This window comes from Vanacampus margaritifer, chromosome 6, assembly GCF_051991255.1.
Source record: "Vanacampus margaritifer isolate UIUO_Vmar chromosome 6, RoL_Vmar_1.0, whole genome shotgun sequence".
Classification (NCBI taxonomy): Eukaryota; Metazoa; Chordata; class Actinopteri; order Syngnathiformes; family Syngnathidae; genus Vanacampus; species Vanacampus margaritifer.
This window is the reverse complement of record NC_135437.1, coordinates 13,634,020-13,660,964: the sequence shown is the minus strand read 5'-3', so window position 1 is coordinate 13,660,964 and position 26,945 is coordinate 13,634,020. Positions and strand designations below refer to the sequence as shown.

Genomic DNA, 26,945 nt, shown 5'->3' with positions numbered 1-26,945 from the left:
TTGCTTGTCCTTTTTTCAATTCACACTGAAATAAAATCTCATACATAGGCCTACTCATTTTCACTGAGTAGCTTTTGTTTGTTCAGTTCCAGTACAAAAAAAATTTACTAATCTGGTCAGTTGTGTGGAATTGTTTCACATTTAGGGCAGCACGGTGTCTGTGAGGTATGGTTGGTATCTTGACCTGGTTTTCCGCAGCCAAAACTCAGTCCAGAAACTTCTCCACTGTGATGCAAGTGTGCTCAACAATTTGAATGAAACAAATATAACAACTCTACACTGGGGCTAGGCGGTGCTATAGCCCCGTCAGAAATCTGTGCAGTTAAGTCCTTCAGTATTTTATTTGCTCTTCTAAATTATATTCATAAACTAGAGCTGCGAGCAGCTAAGGGCCCTTTGTGTGTTTATTGTATATATATATATATATATATATATATATATATATATATATATATATATATATATATATATATATATATATATATATATATATATATATATATATATATATATATACATATATATATATATAATAAACACAATAAACCTTTAACAATATGGATTGTCAGGCCTTATCTGTGTTTTTAAGGAACTTTCAGTTTATGTTGATTATGGCGGCGCCATATGGCTAAAAGTGGTAATGTTATGCCTGACATTTCGCATGAGGTCAAGCTCATTGCGTTGATTTTTAACTCTGTGTTGATCCTTCACTGTCTTTTTATCCGAGTAGCTTCCATTTTTCTTTTTTGTTTCCTCAGACAAAACTTTTCAGTTGATTTGCAGCTTCTGCCAGGAAAGCAGTAATCGTGCATCAACATTCAAATTGACTTCTGTTGTTGTAACGAATGGGGAAAGGGGGAAGTGACATATGCCATAAGCAGTCAGCACATTTGTAGCTTTTTTTGTGTGGCAGTGTTCCTACCATCCTCCTCAAAGTTGCTTTGTGCCAGTAGAAATGATACAGACCCCCTCAGGCCATGGCAAAGGTACCATTCAACTAGTTTTAAGTCGAGGTTTCATCAGAAGAGTTATGAAAATATTTTATTAAGGTTGAAAAGTTCTTCAGTGCTACTTTAAAACACACTATAACCTTTCCTTGCGAACTTAATGTGGCCTTCCCTGAACTTTTGAATAGACATTTCCAACTGTTGAATCGTTCCTGTGTTGTAAATTTTATTAATGCATGAAGTCTTCAGAGCAGATGGATGAATGTTGAGGAAAGGGCGGGGGGCAGGGGTCTGCAGGGGGGTCGCCAGTTACACCCCCCTGCATCAGCTGCAGGCTGCAGCGGTTTCGGAGAAAGAGAGAGAGGGAGTGCTCACAAAGGAGGAGGAAGACTCCAAAGGAAGAGGCTGACTGCGCAATCCCCGCCCACCGGCTTCGGATCCTTCCTTCCTTCCTTTACGTTGAGTAAAGAGGAAAAAAGCGAGAAAAAAGATCAGAAACAAGCGAGACACGCGAGAGAGAAAAAGACGAGGAAGGAAAGGGAGGGAGCCAGCCAGCCAGCAGCAAAACGACCATGGCAGCAGTAACCACAGCGTCTCCGCTCCCGATCGCGTCCGAGCACCGCACACCTCAACCCGGGTCGACCGCGGCACGGAGCCCGCAGGCGCACGGTGACACGCAGCTGAGTCCGGATGAATGAGCAGCGGGCAAACATGAGGGTCATCTTCATCCAAAACGCCGGTTTCGTCGCAGCTTTCTCGCCTTGTCGATGTGAGTCAGTGATGTTAGCAGCGTTCAGGAACACAGATGATGCGAGCGAACCCCAAATGACACACGGACAGACCTTACTAGTCGATTGAGGAGTAGCCCATGTGATATATTTATTATTAGAGGCGCATTATAGACTATATATCATCTTTATGTCGAATGATCGACTGAATTAATATTATACGATACGTTATTATTACACAATTAATATCATTTTTAGTGAAATAAACGTCATTTTGTAGACTTTTGTAGACTAAGTAGATGGTTAGGACGTTGACATGACAGTAAACTCTTTGATCGTTTTTAAGACAATCAGGAAATGTTTGCTTCCACGTGGACAAATATGACAAGTAGCTTGTTCGTTATTCCTTGTAATTTATTTATTTATTACTATTATTAGGCCTATAAGTATTACTGTATATTAATTTCTTATTGCTAGCTAGCGGGTGATTTATAATAACACGCGCGTTAGATTAAAGTGAGATGGAGACAGCGTACTTGACGCCCCGCCGGGGGGCGAGCCGCTCCGAGCCCGCCAGAGGCCAAAACTGTGGAGGCGAACCCGGTCCCCCACCGCCGCTCGCCGGACGACGCTCACCCGAGGAGACCCCGGCGGGCGGCGATGGTGGCAGGAGGAACCCCGGCGTGAAGAAACACCACCACAAGCACAACCTAAAGCATCGCTACGAGCTGCTGGAGACGCTGGGGAGAGGCACGTACGGCAAAGTGAAGAAGGCCATTGAACGTCACTCCGGCAGAGAGGTAACGCGTTACTGTACGCATACACGTTGCATATACAGTACAGTCATGCATGCTCCCTTGTAATGATGTCCAGTGAGGTTGAGATCTTGATTGATTGAGATCTTGGTCCTACGAGAGAAACAGGGACAGAAGTAACATGGTTGTACGTTAATTAGAGGAATTGGGGAAAGCAAGATATTCCAAGAGAATTGTTTGATGATGTTGGCTACAAGAATGATTTGCTCCAAATGCTTTTGTGTCTTGTGCCAGTTCAAAAACCACACGCTCCTGGCGTTAAAATCATTTCCAGCTAACCTGATTTTTTTTGTTACTCTATCACAACTTTAGGGAATACCTGTAATCAACAGTGTGTGTTTTTTTGTACATGCTTATTGTGGCGGCCCCCTTTTGCGACAAGCTGAAAGCCCCAACTTTTGCACTTAAAATTTAATTTAAGCACACAAGTTGAATCAGTACTCCAACTTTTTTTTAAATTTTTATGTTTAGCTGTACTTCTGTTTAAATACAGTGTGAGTACTTTGGTAACATCTGTCAGCTGCATTTGCGTACCTCCTCTCTGCTGGGTATCCCCCCGGCTCCTACACCAAAGAGCCCGTGGGGCCAACTGCACACGCCTCAGCCCATGCAGGGGCCCCACCACAGACTGCAAGCCAAGCTACTGCCTCTCTGACAGCGGTGAAAACAAGATCACTATCTCAGTGTTGTGCGCTCCCTGGCCACTAAATTAGGTACCATATAAGAAAGAGGCACTTGTGCTTCTGTCATAACATAGGAAAGGTGAAAGTGCCCCCCACCCTCCTCCAATTTTTTGTTTATGCAAAACACATTGCCCGCCCTTGACGACAGCATCATCACGTTTGAGATGTATGATATCCTGACAGACCCGTATGTCCGATTATTTCCATGTGTGGCAACATTTGACCCCGCACTCCCAACCTGGCAGGACATGAGGAACTTTCCATGAGCTGAGAATACTGAGGGGGAACTAAATATAGGTCACCAGTGCCCCCCTAACACCGCTTCTGTCACCCCACCAATATTACATAGCCCCTGGCCTTCTCTCCATGGTTGAGTTTGTTTTGTTATTGACGTTGCCGCAGCTTCACTGTGACATGTTTTGCTCATTAAATTGCGCAACATATACTTGTGGTATCTCATGCAGATAGTGAATGAGCTCATTCTTGGCTTAGAGGGAGTCTGGGTATGATTACTTACTAGAAAGTAATGACTTTTTTTTTTCAAGTCATGCAAAAGCATGTCAGCACTGCAGGGAAATGAGCATACCCAAAAAGCAAATTATTCGCATTCAAATGGTTTTACACTCAACACCTCCCTTTTGTCAGACTTATATGACAAATGTGTTTTCTGTGTGTTGTCTTTTGGCATTTTCGCCTCGAGAATGAAACTACAAATCCGAAAATCTGGTGGCGGGGAATTATAAACAGTTCCAAATACCAATCAGCATAAGCAGAAAACATTTAGGCTCCATCTAAAAAGAAAAAATAATAATGAAAAGCCTACTAGAACATCTGATCTTTATTTGGAATTAATCAGATTTGCTTTAAATGGTGGCCCTGTGTATGCTGACGCATTTAACATAAGATTGAATGTAATTGGTAATCCTAAAATGCAATGCTCACTCTCAAAAGAGATTCAGTTTTCTTCAATTGAGTTTTACAGGTTATAAATACGATTAAGGGCAGAAAAAGCTTTAAATTGATTTATCTTGGTTTAATTATTTTTATATCGCAAAAACATGATATCTGTGCAGGGGTGTGTAGACTTTTTATATCCACTGTACAATGCACTTTGTAATTGTAATTTCACATATTTGCCAGTTAATGAGACATTAATATTTTGGGGGATTTTATTATTAGTCCCGGTGTACAATTGACCCAAAAACATGTTTGTTGAACATAATAAGACTTATTTGTCCTTAAAATGCTTGAAAAGTCAAAAATTTGGAGTTTTCAGATATCCTGAATAAAATATCTGTTTATATTTTCCTGTAACAATTACCCTGCTTTAGTCTTGGCAACTGACAACCCTCCATGTGCCACGTGTGTCTCGTTAAAATGCACCTGACCTCTGAACCCAATGGCGGGGCTCTTGCGGTCGCATGTTAGACACAGCAGAAGCAGCGGTAAGACCGTTACGCAACAGACTTCCCGCACATGTCCACGTCCTCGCCTCAAAACCCGAGAAGGCAAGTAGATAGATGGAAAGCGTGCGGAAAGGCCTGCCGACACTTGAAGAATGATGACACAGTCGGCACGTTGGCGAAAGTGCAACTGAGCGATTGTTTGCTTTAATCTCCGTAGCCATATGGCGAGAGTGAGAATCTGAAGCCGAATGAAAGCGCAATTAATCGGGGGGATCGTATTGACACGCCCATGTGTTTACGCACGCTTCTGGATTTTGTTTCATGTTTTTATGGAGTGGCGAGACGGGTGCGTGTTTGTTACTATGGCGTCTGCCATCAAGATGACTTAGTTGAAAAGGTTGCGATGATAGTGAGTGACAAATGAAAGGAACAGGCACAGCAGGGAAGTGAAGTGACAGAGCGCCGTCCTCTGCCAAGGCTACGATCAAATCCTTAGTATCCCGATAGCGTTCCATTTACAGGAACCAGCTGACGTGGTATTAGCACTGTATTTTAATTTAAAGGTTTCAAGTTCAACATATCTGGTGTTCGATGTTCAGTGTAGTGTTTCACATGGCTGATTTGCTGGCATGGGATCAATTCCCACTTAATGCCGTCTTCCCAATCATTGACTGACGACTAGTACAGGTTGTAATGTGACTTTTGCAATACGTTAGCTGGAGTAGATTACGACTCGTCCAATTATCTTGACCAGAAGTGGTATAGAAAGGGTCTTTGACGTGGAACGTCCCTGGTGCAACTTTATGACATCATTGGCCTTCAAGACTACAGCACAGTGCGCCAGAGCAGTCCCCCTGTCCTAAGATGGCCGACCAGCTACCATTCTGCCTAGAGCCATCTAGTGTTCTTCTCGTAATCGATGGATGCAGCCCCTGATTTGGAACACAGCCATCAAGTTATGGCGGAGACTGTTAGACTGTAGATGGCGGTAGTGAACGTTACAAAGCGGTGTGAAATACCACTCATCGCTCCTACGGGTTTGGTACGTCACTGCCCCGCTTTTCCCAATGTAAGCGGACTGTAACTGAATGAACAGATCCACAATCCACTGTGTTGTTCAGATCCGTGCCAAAACTGTCTGAGCTCTGGACTGGTATAAACAAGTACACTAGCAATCCATAGCTTGTGGCCTGGAAATCAGTCACAATACGCACCCAAACAAGCTTAAAAGAGGATCAGCACGTAACCAAAAAATGGGGGCTAAGGAACCCCTCAAGGAGATTCTCTGTTTTAAGCATAACAACATTATATTAATACAATCTTAAAGCATCACATTACATCATGGCTCAACAATGGAGAGGTACGGGAAAGGGAAAACGCCGACATTCCTGCGCTCTATGCAGCACCGTTGATGAGGTATTACGATCTTTGGCTCGTTTGGGAATACATTTCTCCGTAAGAATGACGGGCCTCTTCCTCCCCCTCGCCTCAAACTGTGACTCAAGCCCAATACAATACATAAGAGACGCCGGGGACTTTTAGAAAACACGGGGAAGGGCGAGCTCGCGATGAATCTTTCATCTGTTTTAATGGTCTGAGAACGAGCAAGACGATGTCAGGCTCCAGTGGAGCGAAGCACCGACTTTCACTTCAAACGGATTGTTGGAAACCTGGCGGGGGGTCGACCCCGTACCTGGCAGGGGCCATGGTGGGCCGCGGGGTAGCCGCTGTTGACTGTGAGTGACAGTAATAGGGTTCCACTTAAGGACAAGCGTAGCTGTGTCAGCCAGCTGGCAAGTGGACGGTCTGCGGTCCTGTTTAATGATCCACGTCGGGGGTCAGGGCGGGAGAACACGAGGAGATACACAACAGATACCTGGCTTGCTCTCAAGGCTCTTTTGTGGGCCTGCATGCTCTTTCAACGGGTTAGCATTGCGGCGCCAAATTAGCATCGTTACGGCTCAAGACAGATTGCGCCCCACTTAACAAAAAAAGGCGAAAAAATGCTAACTTTGCTTTGCATGCAAACTTTATAGGTCGTTACTCAGGTATTTCCTAAATTAGTGAATTCCTGATTTAATAAAAGCAGGAGGATGACTCAACCTTCTGCAACGGCGCGGTTCGGAAATGCAGCACTCTAATGAGGTAAAAAGAAGAAACACAAATAGTTTTACTAATTGTGAACATAGCGCCCGGGACTCCTGGGGCTCCATCTTGTTTATTATAGTATAATTTCTTTCAATTCTATGTAATCAAGGCATGCCCTGGAAGAGAACCATTCCGGTTTAGGGTTATTTTTATTGATGTACACGGTAATTAGCTTGGCACTGGCTACTGCCTGCGGTTTTGGCCGCATGGAATATAAAGCACTCGTCGGAAGACTCATGCTAAGATAGCAGAGGACAAAAGTTTAAACTAACAAATGAACGGACTCTGTCGCCGCTTCTTCAAAGGAACGCCAGGATTTCACGCAAGAATGTTTAGGCTGCAATTACAGTGACATGTGCGCGACTGTATATTTTATCAGTTTATTTGGAGTGGCCTCTCATTTAAGGCGCGCATATAGGTCTGAGGACTGGAACGCGCCCCACGGTAGCATTGCCACGACAGCTTGACCTCCTCGTTGGCAAGCTGAGGAGGCGTTGCTCACTCAAACCTCCTTTTCCACATTTGGAAGGAAAAGTCCCAGCAGGCTAAGCGCTATCAAAAAGGAGGCCAAAGATTTTTTTTTTGGAATGACTAAAAATAAGTGTGTTGACTTACTGTCCTTTCAAGGACTCTTGACAGGTGAGGAGGAAACATGGCCGGTGCTTTTGCATCACCCTCATACTCAGTTAGACGGTTAGGGAAACTCCCCTTGTGAATCTCCCTCTCTTCTCATCTCATAGGGGTGACACTGACTAATACCTGGTTAAATATAGGCTGGGGGAGGGGGCACCTGAAGAGCACAAAGCAAGCCTCCATTATTGGTCCACGCACACCAGCCTGCGCCTTCATTTCGCTCCAAGAGGCTGAGTAAATTACACTGTGTTGAATGACGCCTCTTCTTCTGACTCATCTTGCGTCTGTGTCAGCAGACACAGCTGATAGGGTCAAAGAACGCCATGCCGTGACAAAAGGACCACTCGGAGGGGCCGCGAAATCAGTTTAAAGAATGGCATCGAGTGCCTTGTTAATCAGCCAAAGCCGTGACAAAACAGGACAGGATAGTAGATACCTCACACAAGCCAGTGTAAAGTTCACTGATAAGATCATGCACTGATTATTTTGTTGTCATACAGCAATAAAATGTAGGGTTTTTCCATCGGTTGGGATTACATGATTAGATTTGTGCAGCAAACGTGAGAGAACTGCCTCAGTTGCTGTTTATTAGGCACACAGTAGCAAGAAATTTAATATTTGAATACTGAACCTATAGTGAGTTTGTATGTAGGCATAGATGCCATTCATTTTCTATTAGGGTTGTGGGTGAGCTGGAGCCTATCCCATGCAGCTGACTTTTTAGTCCTTGCAGGGAATATCCTGAATGCAAGGCTCGAAATATGGTTTTGCATCGTAGTGTGCGAGGCAAAATTAGCATTTTGCACCTACATAAAAATACTCAAAAACAAAACGCCCCAGTAATGCTGTTACTCTCCTCTCCTCTAGGTGGCGGTAATTCAGCGCTTCTAAATTATTATCTGTTCATTTTGCAAAACTCTCGACTATAAACAGTGGGGACCATTTCAGAGTGATACCAGTACAAGTACTCAACTCTTGAGTATTCACTAATACCAAATAGTAGTTTTGACAATTTCCCCCCAAAAACACAAAAAAACAATGGCTGATAATTTTAAAGAAAGAGCTATATATATCCCATCCATAATATAATTTGTCTGAATTGTTTTAAATACACCTCTGCATAACATTGTGTCTTTATTAACATTGTTTAGTTTATACTCTCTGTGCACACTCTGACAATGAGAATGCCACTGCCACCTACTGTAGTGGATGTGCAATTACACTTAAATCTAATATGGCAATAACAGCAGAAAACATTCTCCCTTGTGTCACACGCACCCCACCTGGCATCACAATGTGCCCTCCCAGGCCCGCCCCAACACACGCTAAAAACAATTTTTTTTCCCGTCACTGTATACTTCTGCAATATCTGGCCACCAGGCAATCAGATAGTAAATGAAAATGCCTCAGTTATCCAAATCTGCATGGGAAAATCACCAATCTGTACTATAAACGTGGAATCATCAAATATTTTCTCATCATTATTCTATTTTTAGCTGTTTGGCTGATAAAGTGCCTTCATTCCTCACAGGTGGCCATCAAGTCTATTCGGAAGGAGAAGATCAAGGACGAGCAGGACATGGTTCACATCCGCCGTGAGATTGAGATCATGTCATCACTCCGCCACCCGCACATCATCTCTATATACGAAGGTAAGCACGACAAATTGGCACTCACGCTTGAACGACCATAAATACACAATGCACAAGTCCCCCCTTTGTAGGATTGTCATGTTATGACATGCAAATGCCATTTAAAAGCAAAAAAAAAGACTCTCTGAAAATTCAGATGGCTTTTGATAGCCTTTGTGTGCACGCGTGCTGCGGAATGTATAAGAGGCTCGGCGTTCCGAGGGATTGCCTCTCCCGCATCTGAGAGGTCTCATCCTCAGTCTTGATCTCTGGGCCAGACATCTGCTGACTCTTAAAAGACAACTGCAGCTGGGAACCAGACTGCACTTGTGAAAGTTGCACGTGTGCCCCGTATGCGTGTGTGTCTGCCTATATGTGAGTTGTGTGCGTGTGTAGGATTGACCTCAGTCACCCAAGGCCTGCGTACTGTCTGACTGCTGTCCACTGGTAATACAGAGAGAGGGCAAGGAAAGACCTTAAGTCTTCCCTGGAGCAATGTCAGCATCTATCTACTCCAGGAAGCAACTCTCTAAATATCAAAACCTTCAAGACAGGTCATGTGAAGTTCACAGGTATTTGTAAAAACACATTTCTTGCTCACTATATAAAAAAAAATGTATTCAACGAATTTCCCGGCTGTCCATCCAGCCAATTGGAAACACATTACGACCGTTCCTATACTGTATATAGGGGGGGAGAAAAATAAGTATTTGCACGCAAATGCTGACATTTGAAAGTTAAGGTGCTTTTACAGTGTCTGCCAAGTAGGGCTGGGGGAAAAAAAGTCGATCAAGTCGGATAAGTCAACTTTAAAATAGGTTGACTGAAAATGTCTGCCTCGAAGCTCCGCCGGAACCATGTTTGCTGCCTTTTTTGCAGACGCATGCGGTGGAGAGGAATTTATTGAGCTCATTAAACACTATTACATGTGTAATTTGTATATAATATAATGATGTGTGAACTAAATGGTAGTGTTTACCTTAAATGTAATCGCTAGTGCGCTAATGCTAATCATGATTGATAACTGTTAAGCATAAGCTAATTTTGTTTGTGTTTAAAAATGCTTGTGCACAGAAGATAAATCATTTAGTACAGTAGTTATTTCCATTCAATTCAACTCATGTAGATATGATGTATGTGTGAACTAAATGGTGGTTCCAGTTTGTTTACCTTAAATGGTGATAGCTAGCCGCTAATGCTAATCGCGATTTGCTAACCGTTTAACCATCCATCCATTTTAGGCAAATTTTGTTGGTGTTTAATAATGTATATGCACATAAGATAATGATTGAGTAGTTGCATCCGCTCAATTCAACTCACGTTTAACCTTAGTAGATTAACAGAAGTAATTATATATAAAAAACAACTAATAATTCAAAAACGTTTATGTAATGGGCGGGACGATTATTCAATAGTGACAGCCCTAACTGCTAAGAGTGCAACAATGTAAAAGAGGCGACTGAAAGTCTCCACCCTGAATGACATTTACCATAAGGTCCAGTTTGTATGGGATCGAGAAGCCAAAATGCATATAATAATATGCATGTGTAAAAATACCAGACATGGCCTGAATCATGTGTTTTTGAATGCCCTTACCCCAGAGAATGCAATTAATGGCGAGTGTAAAAGGCGGAGCAATTCCCATTGAATTCTTTCAACATCTTGCTCACAGTTCATCATCCCTCATACTGCACTGCTGGCGTGGGCGTCACAGCAACGCGAGGCACTTTCGCTTGATTTGTGACTGGCGGCTATTTTTATGCCCGTGTCAACCTGGCGGTTCTTGACAGCTGCCCTGGTACAATGGCTGGAGCTGCTTGTATGCCAGGCGCCAAACTGGTTGAACCACTGTCCTTTTGTTGCGTTTCAAAGTCCCCAGGTTGTTATCTGTAGAGCGCATATAACAAACAGCGGTGTTGTCATGGGAGCGTGCCAGCAGGCAGTCAGTTGAAGGGCTGAAGTGCAGCTGCTTTATAAACTCTCTGAACACTCTTAAGTGTGCGGACTCCATCAGGAAGCTGCTCCAGCACAGCAGGCACCGTTGTGCATGCTGCATACACGTATACGAGGCCCCCAAATTGTGTGTATCCGCCAACACCCTTTTGAATAGCTCCCGCACACTGTCTTGCGTAAATCAAAGCCCAACCAGCCTTGTGTGCAAAAGACAGACTTTTACCACACCCTTTCCACACTCACATTCTGCATCCATCAGCATGCTGTGCGGCATTTTTAACAGAGGATTTGTTGTACTTACGTGCCACCTCCCCCCTTTTAAAACAACCACTCAAAGCCCATAGTGTTGTATATGTGCAAATGGCTACATGCAACTAAAATGTTAGTGGCATAATTGTGGTTGTGGAGACACTGAGAACAAGCTGTCTCCTCCAACCTCGGAGATATTATATATATATATATATATATATATATATATATATATATATATATATATATATAAAATAACAATAACATCTAATTAATCACTTAACTGTCTGTAACTGAGCCGTCTAGCTTGAATACATTGATTTCTCCGTTATTTTTTTGTCTCCGTGTATGGCGTAACAGTAGTAGCAATAAGTCTAGGAGAAGCGCTGTCTTCACATTTCATTGGTAAGAATGTTTTTTTGGTTTTTTTACAAATCTTTCAAGGTATATATCTGAGTGCTATTCAAAGATTCGTCTGCAATATTTTGTCAGAACCATCAACAATTAAATGAAAGCAAAGCCCATCGTCCCGATGAATAAGCTGTGAAATGTAAACCTACACTTTTGTCAGTCACAGTTCACGATACCAAGATAATTTACTCTGAATGGTCGATTTGAGAGTCCCTCATTGCTCCATACAGGGTTCCTATTGTAAAACACAAACCGATAACAGTGTTTTTAGTGTAAAGGTAACAGAAGTTGTCAGTAACAGTGGCAACCTAAAATGGCAGCCCTCTGGCCTCTTGATAGTCCATTCATATATATGTCCATGGGTAGAAGGCAGTCTCCAAGTGCCCATCCACAGTAGCCAATTTACATTATCCACACGTGAAGATCTTGCAGTTCGTTTTAAGTGTGCTTCGCGCATGCCTCTCTATTTAAATGTAATGAGCTGGGAGCCGCTTCGATTGGCCAGGAGTCAGCTGTGTTCCCTTCTACAATGGCGCAAAATGTCGCTAATCTAGCAAAATACCAAAAGAAAGAAAAATCTACCCATGGGCACAAAAATAGGGCCCGAGTTGATCATCATTAGTGAGATGGAAGGAGTGAACAAAGCCAAGTTGAGCGATAGTTTTGTTTTATGGCAATCCCAAGTTATATAAAACGGGTAATTAGTCCAGCAACGGAGGTCAAAGGTAAACGGGAGTGCAAGCTGAGAATGTGCACATCAAGAGCAACTCCACCAGGTCAGGTCACGGTGCATGTCAGACCGGGTCATGGCTCCGTCCGCCAATCAGAAGGCCCAATCTGCTCAAACCCCCCCCCCTTCCCACACACACTCACTGTGACTTGCTCAGCGTCCAGACAGTCAATCAGAGAGCATTACCCTCACTCAGCAACTGTGTGTTTTTGCAGAGGATTATATCTTTAAAAGGACCCCGGCGAGGAGAATAAGAGGGGGGGAGAATGTGACAGGCTATGAAGGTGCTCACTCAAGGGTGCGAGAAAACCGAGCCCCGAGCCCCTTGTGACCCCGTTGTGTGGGAAGAAATCAAGCCCCGGAATATGGGGCAGACTATGTCGTTGTCATCTTGTCAGTCTTCCACTTTCATCTTCTTAATGAGCGATGTCACCAAGTTGAAATGATACGCCAGATGGCAAAACTTTTTTATTGTTTGTTGCAGTACCATTAATTGTATGCAACACATACTGTACATGTTATCATCGTCATGTTTGTCTTGTGATCAGTCCAGGGTTGTACCCCACCTCTCACCTAATGTCACCTAGGATAAGATCCAACTCACCCACAATACAGCAACAACTGTACAGAAAATTGATGAAATTTACAACTGAGATTGTTAACTCGAAGCTGTTTTTATTTTTGGGCTTTTGAGGCATATTTTTTTCAGGAAACTTTGGTTGAACTCCAAATTGTACAATGTACATATTTTTGTTTTAGACTTTTGACTTTAATTGTATGTATTAATCAATGCCAACCATTTGCATTGATCATAGAGTGGAAGGGATTTTGAGTGATTTTTCAAGACCCACAGCTGGATGGATTATTTTTACCAAATGAAAGAATAGATACTCTCATCTTTCAACAGTTCTCTAGTAATCAGCACTAGAACTTAAGTCAACTTTTAAAAAACTTTGAAGCTAATATTTTTTCTTCCATGACACCTCTAGCATCTTAACAGTGGTTTCATTCCATAAAATCAGATAAGCTGCGTCAGCCGTCAGTGTTTTTTCATAAGACAACCTCGTTGTAGTCGTCATATTTCCAAGATTGTCGTCATGCTAACTATCATAACATACTCTGTGGTTATTGATACATAAATGTTCTCTTGTCAAATGTATGCTAGAGATTGACTGACTAAAATGTTTTTTTGACTAGGCTTTAGCACCATCACAGTAAAGTCGCACTAGCCTCCCTGTAAACAGAGATTTTATTTTTCATTTTTCTAAAATGTTACGCCGCTACTCTATGCTAGCGGTTTGGCTAAAAATAAATAAATAAATGACAACATAACACGCCTTTGGCACTGAATGTTTTGATTATAATGGACGAGATAAGCCGTTCGGAAAATGGATGGATCATGGACTTAAGTCGTCCATGGCAATTAATGTGTTAAACACAGCTGTGCGACACACGAATAGCTGGAAAATATTTTTTTTATTTCATCTAGTCAAAAAGTGTGTGAACCTTGTCTTGAGAAAGACACATAAAATTAAAAGTGCAAAAGGAGAGAAGTAATGTCGGGACTGTTAACGATATCACTGTTAACTGAAACGGACGAGGAGAGGACGCCCGTTCTCCGGGACTTACTTTAGTGACACCTACGCTATGTTGTTGCACTGCATTATTGTCCAATCCTTCACACGAGGCTATCAGATGAACGGCTCGGCGTGCTTTGTTGGGGAATGTGGGAGTGTGCTGAGAAATGTGGTGACATGATGTTGATGTGTGATGTGTCAAGGGCATCGTTTGACACAGCAGCAGAGCGTCTGTTTGAGAACTCCTTTGGCGGGTGTGTTTTCGCTGACCCGCTGTCCCCGAGGAGCGCTCTTGATTGAGTTAACAGTCCCTCCCTGCTCTGTTGGGCCAGACGCGTGAGCTGGGGTTTAGGTGGTGCACGGGTAGAAGAAGTGTGGTATTCCCATCCAAAAGGCGTATTAGTCTTTTGTACACGTATCTCATCTTTTCCTAATATGTACACAGTAAAGTCTGTAGAGTAAATTTGACTATAGATAGCATTCACTGACGTCCCTCATGTTGGAGCAAGACTTAGCTGTGTTTGTATTGTGTCTATGTTCTTTTGTTATTGATGAATGTCACCCCCAGCTTCCTCTAACGTTACCTGTGTAAGCAAGACGTATGCGGAAGATTTAGCTCAACACTTTGCAGCGGTACACGTTGAAACGTTTGATTAGTGGAATCGATTGGATTACAAACATCTGCCAACAGTGCCCGCGGTCCGGACTACATGGCAACGTATGCTCTGAGATAGGATGGCTCACAAAACATGGACATTCTTGCGTCTTCTGTACTTTCGGCTCTTATTGATTGCTATGTGCATTTATCAATTGTGAATTTGAGAAGAAGAATCTCGGCAAGTTCGCGCTAGCTATGCTAGCGGTGCTAGCATGTTACAACAAAAACAACAACATTGTTGATTCAGCACTTATTTTCATTCACTTTAACAACAATTTCAAAATAAGAGACCTTAAGGAGGGTATTTAGATCACAAAATCGAACATGCTGACCACTGAATCTATTTTTAGCCAGAGCTAGCCACGGCTAGCAGCTCACATATATCACGATCGCATTATGGTAAAAGCATTTTTACCATCTTACGATGGCACTTACCTTAATCAAAATGGTCAGGACACACTTTGGTAGACTCTTTGTCCGTTCCCATTCGACATTCCATGGACCCGTGAACGGCGTACAGTACAATGTGGGGCAAATGACGTTGAGTGAATACTATTTTTGCACCATTGTTAATTAAGTGGTTCGTGAAAATCCGGAATGAATGAACAAATAAATGAATCAAAGTAACTTGTAGTAAGCAACACGAGCGTTCCTCGTATTTACTGTGTATGGGGATACGCTGTAACCAAATCTTATTGTGTTCATCCCTCAGTGTTTGAGAACAAAGACAAGATCGTGATCGTCATGGAGTACGCCAGCAAGGGCGAGCTGTACGACTACATCAGCGAACGGCGGCGCCTGAGCGAGCGGGAGACGCGACACTTCTTTCGGCAGATAGTCTCCGCTGTGCACCATTGCCATAAGGTAAGACGCCACACACGGAGTCCACCTCTCTTTCCTCTTTGCTTGCACGCATCCGGATGTGGTTTTCAGGCTTCGGAATGTGTAACATTCACCATGCACCTCCACATTGTGCTGTGCTATAGACAGTTAATCTGCAAGCCTTTACACTGTATGCTTTTCTTGGCGCGCTGCTACAAGAGAGTCATCTGTTTCTGAGTCAAGACGGAACGCAGGCCAGTTTAATTCAGGCTTATACGCTCTGATTCCAGCACACTAGAGAGGCCCTCGTGCTAGTTCTCTCCTCATCTGACACACTGCGGGTGGGTGTTCCAGGATACCCCGCTAAAGCCAGCCGAGATCTCCCCACGGATTTGGCTCCAGCCGCGCCCATGTCAAACCCTGCACCTCAATAATTTCCAGCAGATTCGCCGGGCTTGATTGGATGGGCTTCCCTCTTGTCCTGCCTCTCCTCAGCCGGAGATAAGGATGATGTCATGGCCCCCAGATAGGAGAGTCCCTCACAAAGAACGATTGCTCATCCTTACCAGATCATCCCAAAGTGGGCAGGGCAGCATGACTCACTGCCATAACAAGCAAGTAAACATTTTATCTTGGAATCAGCCAATCGGGCAGTCTCATGCAAACGTGGCCCACTGGGAGTGTGACTTAAGCCCCGCCCCTAAGTATCTCAATATATGGCAAAAATATCATTCGCACAGGCTGGAAATTACAGACCGGTGCAGTTGTGACAAAGCCACAGCAGATGTCAACATGAAGACACCAGACAATGATAGAGTAGGTTTCACCATCCCTTTATAGAACTAGAATCAAAATAAAACGTTGTCAGAAATTGCACGTTGAGCTGGAATGCCAAAGACAATAAAATGAGCGTGACAGTGATACTGTATCTTGGTAGTGACTGCATGTAAACGTACTCATTGGCCTCACTAAATACGAGACCCTCTTCCACAGTTTTTTTTTGTCAGCATCTTCTTCCATCTGAGGCTTTCAATGATGCGTGTTTTTGCAGTACCATTTTCAAGTGGATAACTGTTTATGCAGTGGAAAAGTGAAATTAGGTGAAGTTATGGCGTCATTGCCTCGTCATTACTTTTCTTTCCGTGAGCTTGGCTTTGACCATTTTTTTAGTGGGACCTCAGAAAAATAAGTGCAAAGTCTTGTCAGTGTTAGAGTTTTATTTTGTGTGTCTTCTTTCAGAATGGAGTGGTGCACAGGGATCTGAAACTGGAAAATGTGCTACTGGATGAAAACTGTAATATTAAGGTAACCTTTTTCAAAAATTCCTTTTCAACGGATACATGAGCGATGGATAAACGCCAACATTCTCTCATTCGCTCTCACTTGCGTTCCCAGATTGCTGACTTCGGCCTGTCCAACCTCTACCACAAAGACAAGCTGCTGCAAACGTTTTGCGGCAGCCCGCTCTACGCTTCGCCAGAGATCGTCAACGGGAGGCCATACCGCGGGCCGGAGGTGAGCGCCAATGATGCAAAGGCTGTAAAGTGTGTTTGCAATTTTCCATTTGATAAAACTACCGTCATTGTTGCCGCTCAGTGGCAGATCTCGCAACATTGTTAACACCTTTGGAATCATCGCCGTCAACATATTGCCTGTGCACAAAGTGGAGCGTAGGTGTTTGATGATTTGATGATTGATTTGATGTTCTTTGATGGGATTAGCACCGGACTCCAGTCGAAAGGAGGTCTCTCTTCAACTCCACAGCGGTCCAGCCCAAATACAGTCTTCTTCCCTCCCCCGCCATTTCACCATCCCTCCTTAAAATATCCTTTGATGTGAGAAAGTGGAGGATATATCTTGCTCACCTTCCTTCCTTTCAGTCTTAATTGGATTGGAACAAGCGGCATAGCATCAAAGAGCACTCGTGGTCACATGGTGAAAATGTTTCTTGGGAGTGCTGAAAAACAGTACAGTACAATAAGACATCGCTAATAATAGCATTTTAGTATCAGACATTTTGACTTTGTTCACATTTTTGGGCCATTAAGCATAGGCATAGGTGTTTTCCAGGTTCATCTTGTTCCCCACTTTAAAAGGGAAGAGCTTGAGATGCTTAAAATCTTCATATGCATAAGTTGCTGACACTGTATAGACTAAACTACTTTCACTTCCATAAAACAAAAGATGGGAGAAAGCTATTCCTTTTAAGTTTCAGTACTGAAACCCAACCTTTCCACTTGAGCGTAATTCACTATAATTTCCTTGAGAGTCCTAAAAAACCACCGCTGTCCAATCTCAATTGAAAATTACACGTCCACGGTTGGGATAAGGCCGCAAATTACAGTGGGCATTGTCAAAAATAGCACACAACAATAGAGCGCGCCCTCATTCGCCCTCACCGATGGGCCAATAGTTAAGAGAGCGCAATGCATTCCAGGTCTGAGTCCAGAGCCTTGGAGGAAGTCTCTTAACTGGTCTTATCTAATTTCCTCTTTGTAGACCTTGTGTCAGGACTTCGGAGAAGAACATTCCTCCATTTCTATCATCTTGCCGCTCCCCCACCCACTCAGTGCTGACCAGACGCAACACTGTCACACAAGCAGACGCATTGCTAATCAGTGAATGGCAGCCCGTCACCAAGCAGCATCTCTGCTGGTCTCATCGAACCTCCTGCCTTTCGCTCCCACGTCGTTCCCCTGCACCTCGTCATGCACCAGACGCCAAGTCTTATGTAACCATGTACTCAGAAAGCCGCGTCGCATTAGCTTGGTGGTCACAAAGTACTTGCTTCTGCCTGACAGAGCAAGAAGGAGCGGAAAGGATTTATCTAGATGGAAACGAGCCATTTCCCACCGGAGCGCCGGCGTTCGTCATTAAAACTGCGAAAGACGTGCCGGTGAAGCACCGCAGCGTCGCCGGCCGGGAGCGAGTGGGGAAAAGCCATTCAAGCGCTTATTAACGTCAACATAATCTCCCAGGCATAACTCAAGGGTCTGTTCTGATGCTAGGCAGAGCTGAGTTCTTTCCACAACATTTATTTTAATGCCATGAGTCATTAATCACTTAAAGACCACTAAGTCACAGTTGCATAACGTAACATTCCTTAACCACATGCATAGGTATAGTGAAAGTCAACCTCCAGCCATTTGCCATTCACAAATTCACTAAATCGCGTTTTTTTTCTTCCTGTCGCAGTTCACATTTAGGTGGTGCAGATTGGTGGGGATTTGTTTCACGATAGATTTGTTTGTTGTTTCTCCAGGTGGACAGCTGGGCACTGGGGGTGCTGTTGTACACGCTGGTGTACGGAACCATGCCCTTTGACGGGGGCGACCACAAGAACCTCATTCGCCAGATCAGCAACGGCGAATACAAAGAGCCCACGCAATCCTCAGGTACTGTATGGTCGCTATTATTTACACACTAGACATGGTTTGGTAAATCATGGGCATACTACCTATACTTGTTATGTTGTGCTCAATTTTCTTGCTGCCCCCGGTTTTTTGTAGGGGTGTAACAAAAAATGGTGTGTGCTCTACATATATACCATTTGCACCGACGTCACGTGATCACGTGACTGCCCTATGACGGACGGCGGAAGGAAATGATTGTTGAAGGGAAGTGTGACTTACACACTGCTTGTTCCCTTGGCTAAATTTAGAAATCGAAAAGAAAAAAAAAACCTGCATGCTAATGTTAGCTTACCCTGTTTACTTTTCGTAATTGTAGCTTTTGACATTGTGGAATTCTACTCCACAGTCTCCATGAACTTGCTGTGCTCAGTTTTGTGCTGCCCTCAGTCTCCTCTTGAAAAAAAAAATAGGGTTGTCCAGATCCGATTGACATGTTTGGAAATAGTAGACCATTTGATTTGCAGCTGATTGGCTGAAAAATATTTTTAAATGTTCTTGATTTCTTAAGTGAAGTACTTCTTTACTTTTGAACCACTGCTGATTTACAGCCATACAAAAAGGTATCATCTTGGGAGAACTATGTTCAAATATTAGAAAGAAAGAAAAACATAATATTGACGATGTGTTTTAAACAGACTTCATAAATATTTGTGTTTACCATTTGCTTAGATGCTCGTGGATTGATCCGCTGGATGCTAATGGTGAACCCCGAGCGCCGAGCCACCGTGGAAGACATCGCCAATCACTGGTGGGTGAACTGGGGCTGGAAGAACAGCGTGTGTGACTGCGACGCCCAGCGGGACCGCGGCGGCTCGCCCATGCTGGCTCGCTTCATCGACTGGCAGAACCGCACTGAGCCACGCGGTCCTGCCGCCAAGCCGGCCGCCTTGCCCCAGCTACTGCGCCAGAGGCCCAAAAAGTCCAAGAAGGAAAACATGGAGGAAGGCGGGCAGGCGGACGGCGGTGGCGAAGACAAACCGGGACTGAAGAGACCCAAAGGCATCCTGAAGACCAGAGTGGCAGGCGAGCAGCAGTCGGCCGACGTGGAGGAGGGCCAGACGGTCAGGCCTGAGCAGGCGGAAGGCGGCGGTGAGGCATCGAGTCCGGATCGCGAAGAAGAGGAGACGCCTTTCGGGGGAGGTTCGCCGGCAAAGATGGTGCCCATCCTGCCCAAAAAAGGCATCTTGAAGAACAACCAACAACGGGAATCAGGGTACTACTCCTCCCCCGAGCGCAGCGAGTCTTCAGAGCTCCTGGGCGGAGCAAGCATGACTCTCCTTGCCATGTCGCCACCCAAAAGAGCCATGGGCCGAAAAGGGATCCTGAAACGCAACGGCAAGTACTCAACCTACAGCGGCCCGCCCTCAGCGGCGGCCCTGAAGGCGGCGGGAGCCCTCGTGGAGCCCCCTTCCACCGCCGACTCGGGCCTGTCGCGCAGCCAGAGTCGGCCGTCCAGCATCGTCGGGGAAGACGGCTCCAGCAAGTCGGCCGAGTGGCACCCATCCACGCCGCACATGCGCCCCAACATCAGAGCGTGCGTATCGGCCGAGAACCTGCTGCACCTGGCCAACTTCGCCAGCTTCCAGCCGCCGCCCGCCGCGCTCCAGGGCCCCAAATTCGGCCGCAGCCCCAGAAGCAAAGGCTCCCCGCAGGACAATGGCAGCTTCTCGTTGCTGGGGGACCTGGAGGACATGACTCAGGTGTACCAGCAAGCCCTGGACATCAGCAGCAACCTCACCTAACACATGGGGCAGGAAGCACAACTCTCAGTATGTGTGTGTGTGTGTGTGTGTGTGTGTTTGAGGCATTAACGACCGGTGTGTTACTGGGATACATATTTTGTGAGGTTTTCCAAACACGTCATGATGGAATTGTTAGGCGAGCACACATACACACACACTCATAAGTGTACTTTGGAAGTGTATTGATGCCATTTAAAAAAAAAAAGGCTTAGTATCATTTAATTAAGTGAAAAATCATGAAAGTTTACTTGAAAAGTTGATTAGAACAATATATTTTTCACATTCTTCAACATTTGATATGAGCAGCTGAGAACTAAAATGGTCTAACTTCATTTCAGTCTTTCAAAATGGCTGCCAAAATGGCTCCACCCTTAATTTTGTTTCAACATGAAATTATTTCTCAAAATAATATAATTTATCGTTATAATGTGAAAAAGATTCTTGTTCGTAAGGCAGCAATATGCTCCCATTGAGTACACACTCATGTGCACTTCTCAGGCCAGTGGAATATCCGTCAGGGCTTTTGTGAACACAATCACACACACACGCACACACACACACACACACACCACCCAACTGTGTTTCTCAGCCCCGTTGCCACTTCACTGCGTTTCCACGTTTACACACTCGACAAGAAGCGCAGAATAATTCCCTCCCAAAAAAATAAACAAATCTGGTCATCTGTTTACAAAGGCACCTTAAAAAACTCACACAGAGCACACAGGCTTTTGTGATCTTGACTTCCTTTTTTTATTATCTATTTTTGGAAGACAAGATTAAAAAAAAAAAAAACAGGGTCTTATTCCAAAAACTTGCTGATTTATTTATTAATATTTGCCTCGCTTTTTTGTTTTTTTTGTGCAAAACTTGACGGGCGTTTGCTGTTACTGGAGACATCTAGAATTGTTGTTATTAATGATAAACCGATACAATAACTGTGCATTGTATGTTCATAAGAGTCTGTGTGTTCTAGGGGTGCGAAGCAGGTGCGAAACATGAAACATCCCTTCAAACGGAAGGGGAAGTTGAATATCATTGGATCCAGCTGCATTGATACAGTACTGTATCAATATTGTATCCCACCCATATTGCATTGATGGGCAATATGTAGGAAGTGCCTTTTTTTTTTTTAAATGTATAATAGAAAAATCAGTTTGTCATTTCCTACAAAGCCAAACCAAATTGCGTGTCGGTATGTCGAAACTCGACGGTGTTCCTTTGCGTGGTGTGTAGCCTGATGCAGTTTGGCGAGGTTTGCGTGGCTGCCCCCTACAGGCCAGGAGGCGCACACCACCACGGTTCATTTGTGTTGTTTCGCCATTTCTTTGCCTATTTAATGTCATGATTTATATATGGGCTAGTTTTTATTGTCCAAAGACTTTGTGATGAACATTTAGTCGATAATCACATCATAAGCGAGCCACTGAGAGCTACAGTGGGCTCATTCCATTTTTGTAATTTTGCAAGGGAAAGTTTAATGGTAAATGGTAAAGCGCAAGTCAAACATTTTCTTTACAATATGTTCCATGCGCTCCAACTAGTCTAAACATGGCATTCTGATTAACATTACATTTGACTATTAAGACGCAAAATCCACCCATTTTTATCCATCAGGGGGCGGCCATTTTGCCACTTGCTGTCGACCGAAAATGACATCACAGTGCCCCGCCCCTTAAGCTAAACTAGAAGTTGGTTTGTTTAAACTTGCTGCTGACTAAGCCAAATGTTGGGCCTCATCAGGCACAGGTGGGGGTGCGGCCCTCCAGCTACGTACGCTATGTCGAGCGAGCTCAATTAGATGGCTATTGTTAGACGGAAAGTTGAATTGAGGGAAGAGAGGAAAGTGGAAAAAAAGTTTGTGGGATTTGTTGTTTGTAGAAGGACTTGTAGGTTGAAGTAGATTAGAGAAAGTCAGTTAGAAGGTAGACGGAATGTTCTCCAACCAAAGATGTGAGCAAGCTTTGACATAATTACGGGGTCGAGGGAGTACTGAGGACCCTCCGGGAATCCCCTGATGCCGCCGCCGGTACATGAAATCATCTCTGCATTGGCGTTAGCTAACATTTGATTGCGTTCCCCCCACCCCACATTCACCTGGAGGCTTTTGATACACGTTTAAAACTGCAAATGGCAGTTGATTTGGCATTTGATTGGCGCCGTCCCTAAAAAGTTTGGGAATGATGTGGCTGGAAAAGCATGCGATGATGGCCAGGAAATTGCCTTGGATGAATGTTGCTGGTGTGAAGGAAGGCGCTCGGGGTACTAAAAAACAAAACAAAAAAAACATCAAAGACAGATTGCGTATTGTATTACATTCTATTGCTATTTTTTGTATTTTTATTATTGTTAACTGGATTTACAGTGATCAGATTATACTATGTTAGTATTTTTCCTTTTATTATGCTTCTGTTTTTGATTTTACAAAATATAAGAACTTTGTTTCTCTTTTTTTGTAATAACAAGGCTGGAAATGAGTTTTTCAATTTCGGTAAAATTGGTCACAGTTTTCCTCTCTTTTTTGTTGGCTCACCACCACCTTGAATAAACCAAAAATATTTAGGAAGTAAAAATGTATTTGCCAAAGCGCACATGTCCAAAATGCTGAAAGAACACAAGACAATGACAACGTGTGATGATGAAACTGGAATACTATCTTGTTAGCAAGCAGGAAGTGGAATCATAGGAAAACTTGACTGGATATTGTTATGACAATAATAAGAATAAATTAGTATTATGTTATTTAAGTATTCTTTCTTTTCTTGTGGCTCAGTACTCTTGTTGCCACAATTTTTATTTTATGTTTTTGGTGATCCTAGACTGCCAAGGTGGATTTAAGTTGTGTCCCTTTGGTATCTTCTATGTACTTTTTTTTTTTTTTTTTATAATACAAATGTGGTTTTATACTTGTATTTATTGGTGATCAAGCCATTTACAGTCATGCTTTTGGGAAACTGTTTATTTTGAGTCAGCGTCATCTCATTGTGAAGGCAACAAATTGAGTTCAATTGAGCAACTCCTGTAAAATGTTAAGCACAATATCCGCAGTGCTGTAATAACAAATCACAAATCAATAAACAGATTTGGAACAACATTACAGCGTCATGTTGTCTTTCTTTAATGATGTATTTGACTATTAAGAAGGGGGAAAAAACCCTAAAGGCAATATGTAATTGAAATACTGATGGATGGATTCATACTGTGGATAGATATAATTGACTTTTCTCTCCTGCGGGCTTCTTTCAGTAATTCTGTATCATGGATCATTACATGCATTAAGCAGACCATCTCTGTTTATTTTTCCTTTACATTCCTCTGCTGAAATTAGCCAAAGTTTCCCCCCAGTCTCATCTGCTGATGTAGAATAAAACTAGTAATGTTAACCCCCTTCCTCTCCACCCTCAAAATCTGTTTTCCTAGCATAGGTGGCAAATTGAGGTCTGGTTCTGGCACTTTTGTGAGGAATTACGTCATAACGGAAGACCTTTACTAGGGGAGAAAAAGTGTCAAATGATCCCTTTTATTACCTTATATGGTGTATTCCTGCCAAAATAATAAAATAAAATAAGGAGTTCCACGCACACAATTTGCAATCTATAAATAGTATATACAGTATCTTCCTGCCCACTGAAAAGCATGTTCTGTATCTCCAAATGTTATGTTTCTATCCATTACAAACGGCGAAAAAAATATGTGTATCACAAAAATCACATAATTTGGAGACACGTGCTTTTCATTCATGATGTCATGTTAGGGAACACTTTACACAGTGGAAATAAGGAAACATTTTCCAAAATCCCCTGTATTCCTGCCAAAATAATGCAGTAATATATATATATATATATATATATATATATATATATATATATATATATATGCACACACAATAATACATAGTAATATAACTATTTAAAAAATTGGAAATATATCTTTTTCATTGTAATAATGACATGTAATAGAACACTTTTCATTGTGTAAATGGGAAAAAAATTCCCTTAAAAGTTCTGCTAAATTAACAATTTTATTATTATTATTATTATTATTATTATTATTATTATTATTATTATTATTATTATTATTATTAATCAAAGCACACAAAAAATTATTTAAACTCACCTACTGGAATTAAATAAAATGTGTTGCAGTTGCTTGAGGGATATTTTGACCAGCACACCTTAACAGAACGACAAGCAATCCAAATTAAAAAAAAGTCAGTGCATTTAAAAATCTTTTTTTTTTTTTTTTTTTACATGACAGGAGAGTCCCAGCACAATAAAAAGGTCCTGACAGGAGGTAAAGTCGAATCACGTCTTCTTCTTTGCATGCTTGTTTAAGGAATGACAGTTAGTGTTGGGTAACCTTTTGCCAGCTGAAGCCCATTAATCACTGCTGTAATTACCCAGTGAAAGGCCCACATCAACACTGTTTGCTTGCTTAAATGCAGCTGCTGACTTTTTTTTATATAGGTTCAATCATCAAGTTGTCATAGTGGACTTAAAGCAATCAAACGTTTAAGCTGTAATGTAATGCAGTGGCGTTCTTTGCATTTGGTACTCGAGCCATCAGTGCAATTACATACAACAACATAAGTTCGCAACTGTGCCATGTACGTCATCTTCTAGAGCAGTTCAAAATCAATATTTATCTAATAACATGACAAAAACAAAGACAAATGTAAAGAAAATATATCATACTCACCGGCACAGGCGATTCTAGGATCAGAGGTTGCTTCAAAGAGCAAGAACCAAATCTAATAAACGTTATGCGAAGGAGAAAAGGACTATAATAGTAAAAGGGGTGTGAATTGCGTAGTATCTGGCGATTCAATTCGTATCACAATTCATAGGTCACGATTCGATTCGATTAATCCCGATACGAATCTATAAATTGATTATTGCGATTTTTTTAAACTCAAATTTAGAAAATACTAATCAGTAAACTTGTACATGTACACTGTAAGATTTGTATGAAAATGTATTTATTTATCTGAAAATTCAGGCTTATAAGTGAGCCACTGCATTTAACAAACAGGTTGCAGTCTGTTTCATGTTTGAACAGCACTGAAATAAAACATTAAGGCTTAATTTTCCATTAATATAACATTCTTCTATGCTTAATGTGTGAATCCTAACCCTAAGTAAGACGTTTTGTTGAATATTCCAATAAAAAATCGGCCGCATATCGAATCGATTCGAGAATTGCGCGCTGTAATATCGCGATATATTGCCGAATCGATTTTTTCTAACACCCCTAATAGTAAAATATAACTATATCCTAACTCTAATTTATGGGGAAGCGGACTCTTTTTGATACAACAGCTCCTCTCGATACGCATTGACAGTATGCATGTTTCTGGAGTAAACCACCTCCCTACAGTTTACAGTGAGAACCCAAATGGACCTTGGAATTGTTTGTTTTCTGACTATATATTGCTTGTCTGTACTTTGTAATAAAAAGAATATGTACATTAACATACACATTAAAAAAAAGAAAAGAAATGCGCTTGAATCTGCAAAATAATAATATTGCATGTACAAGTCTGTGTATGGGTGAAGCGCAGACACAATATAAAACATTTTAATAAAATTAATTCAAGCCATTTTTTAATCAAATGGGGGTGTACTGTGTTTTTGTTGTTTAAATATTAATTTTAGAAGGAACACATAATTCTCGATGGAATACGGTCTCATGAACTCGGCAAGTACGGTCTTGCCGAATGTTTCCTACTGAGGAGCAAACGTTTACGACGCTAACGCATGTTGATTTCACGTCAGGGTTCGCTCAAGGTCGAAATGTTCACTAAACTTCTTTAAACAATTTGAATGTTTTTTGTCGCAAGGAAATTTCCTTGCATCAAAAAAACACATCTCTGTAAACGTTTAGCAACCGTTTGCAAACCTTGAGTGAACATTCACTTCCTTTGCAAACAGTCACCCCTCAGTGGGATCCGGCTTTAAAGAATGATAGTCTCTTTGTGAACTTCCAACCTGCTCTGAAGTCGTTCCGTAAGGTGATGAAAGGGAAAAACGTGAGTCCTCTCCTCAGCCATTTTGATAGCAGCATGAAATGAATCTTTGAAATATTTTCTCAGTCAAATCTTCACAAGTCACCCAATGCATCCTTGATTTAAGCTAGAACAGCATCCGTGCGTTCTTGATTTATGCATATTTTCAGTTGGAACAGAACTTGGGCCACAATTGATGACGTTTCACGAGATCACAGCAACAAGGACGACAGAACGGACAAGAACACAAATTTAGGAAGTCAAGATGTAGACTACCACGTTAGCTTTGCAAGCTAGCTGCTAGCTTGACACCCACAGGTAATGCTTATCATTATATATCATCATATATCATTTTAAACAAAATTTGTCCCACAGTTGATGGCATTATATTTAGTGAG

At 42.5% G+C, this 26,945-nt stretch overlaps 1 protein-coding gene across 1 annotated transcript; it reads left to right on the top strand.

Annotated features, from left to right (window-relative positions):
* Window positions 1–1,228: 1,228 nt before the first annotated feature.
* Window positions 1,229–23,637, top strand: nuak1b (NUAK family, SNF1-like kinase, 1b). Its single transcript, XM_077568300.1, has 7 exons — window positions 1,229–2,475; window positions 8,892–9,012; window positions 15,282–15,433; window positions 16,631–16,696; window positions 16,787–16,906; window positions 18,654–18,786; window positions 19,474–23,637. The coding sequence occupies exons 1-7, from the start codon at window positions 2,197–2,199 to the stop codon at window positions 20,544–20,546; spliced, it is 1,944 nt and encodes a 647-aa protein (XP_077424426.1). The 5' UTR covers window positions 1,229–2,196; the 3' UTR covers window positions 20,547–23,637.
* The last annotated feature ends 3,308 nt before the right edge of the window (window positions 23,638–26,945 follow it).

Excerpts from the sequence above, each read along its gene's own strand:
- nuak1b (XM_077568300.1), top strand. The coding sequence starts at position 2,197 with ATGGAGACAGCGTACTTGACGCCCCGCCGGGGGGCGAGCCGCTCCGAG. Across the intron at positions 2,476-8,891 it reads AACGTCACTCCGGCAGAGAG|GTGGCCATCAAGTCTATTCG; the intron begins GTAACGCGTTAC and ends CATTCCTCACAG. Across the intron at positions 9,013-15,281 it reads CATCATCTCTATATACGAAG|TGTTTGAGAACAAAGACAAG; the intron begins GTAAGCACGACA and ends TTCATCCCTCAG.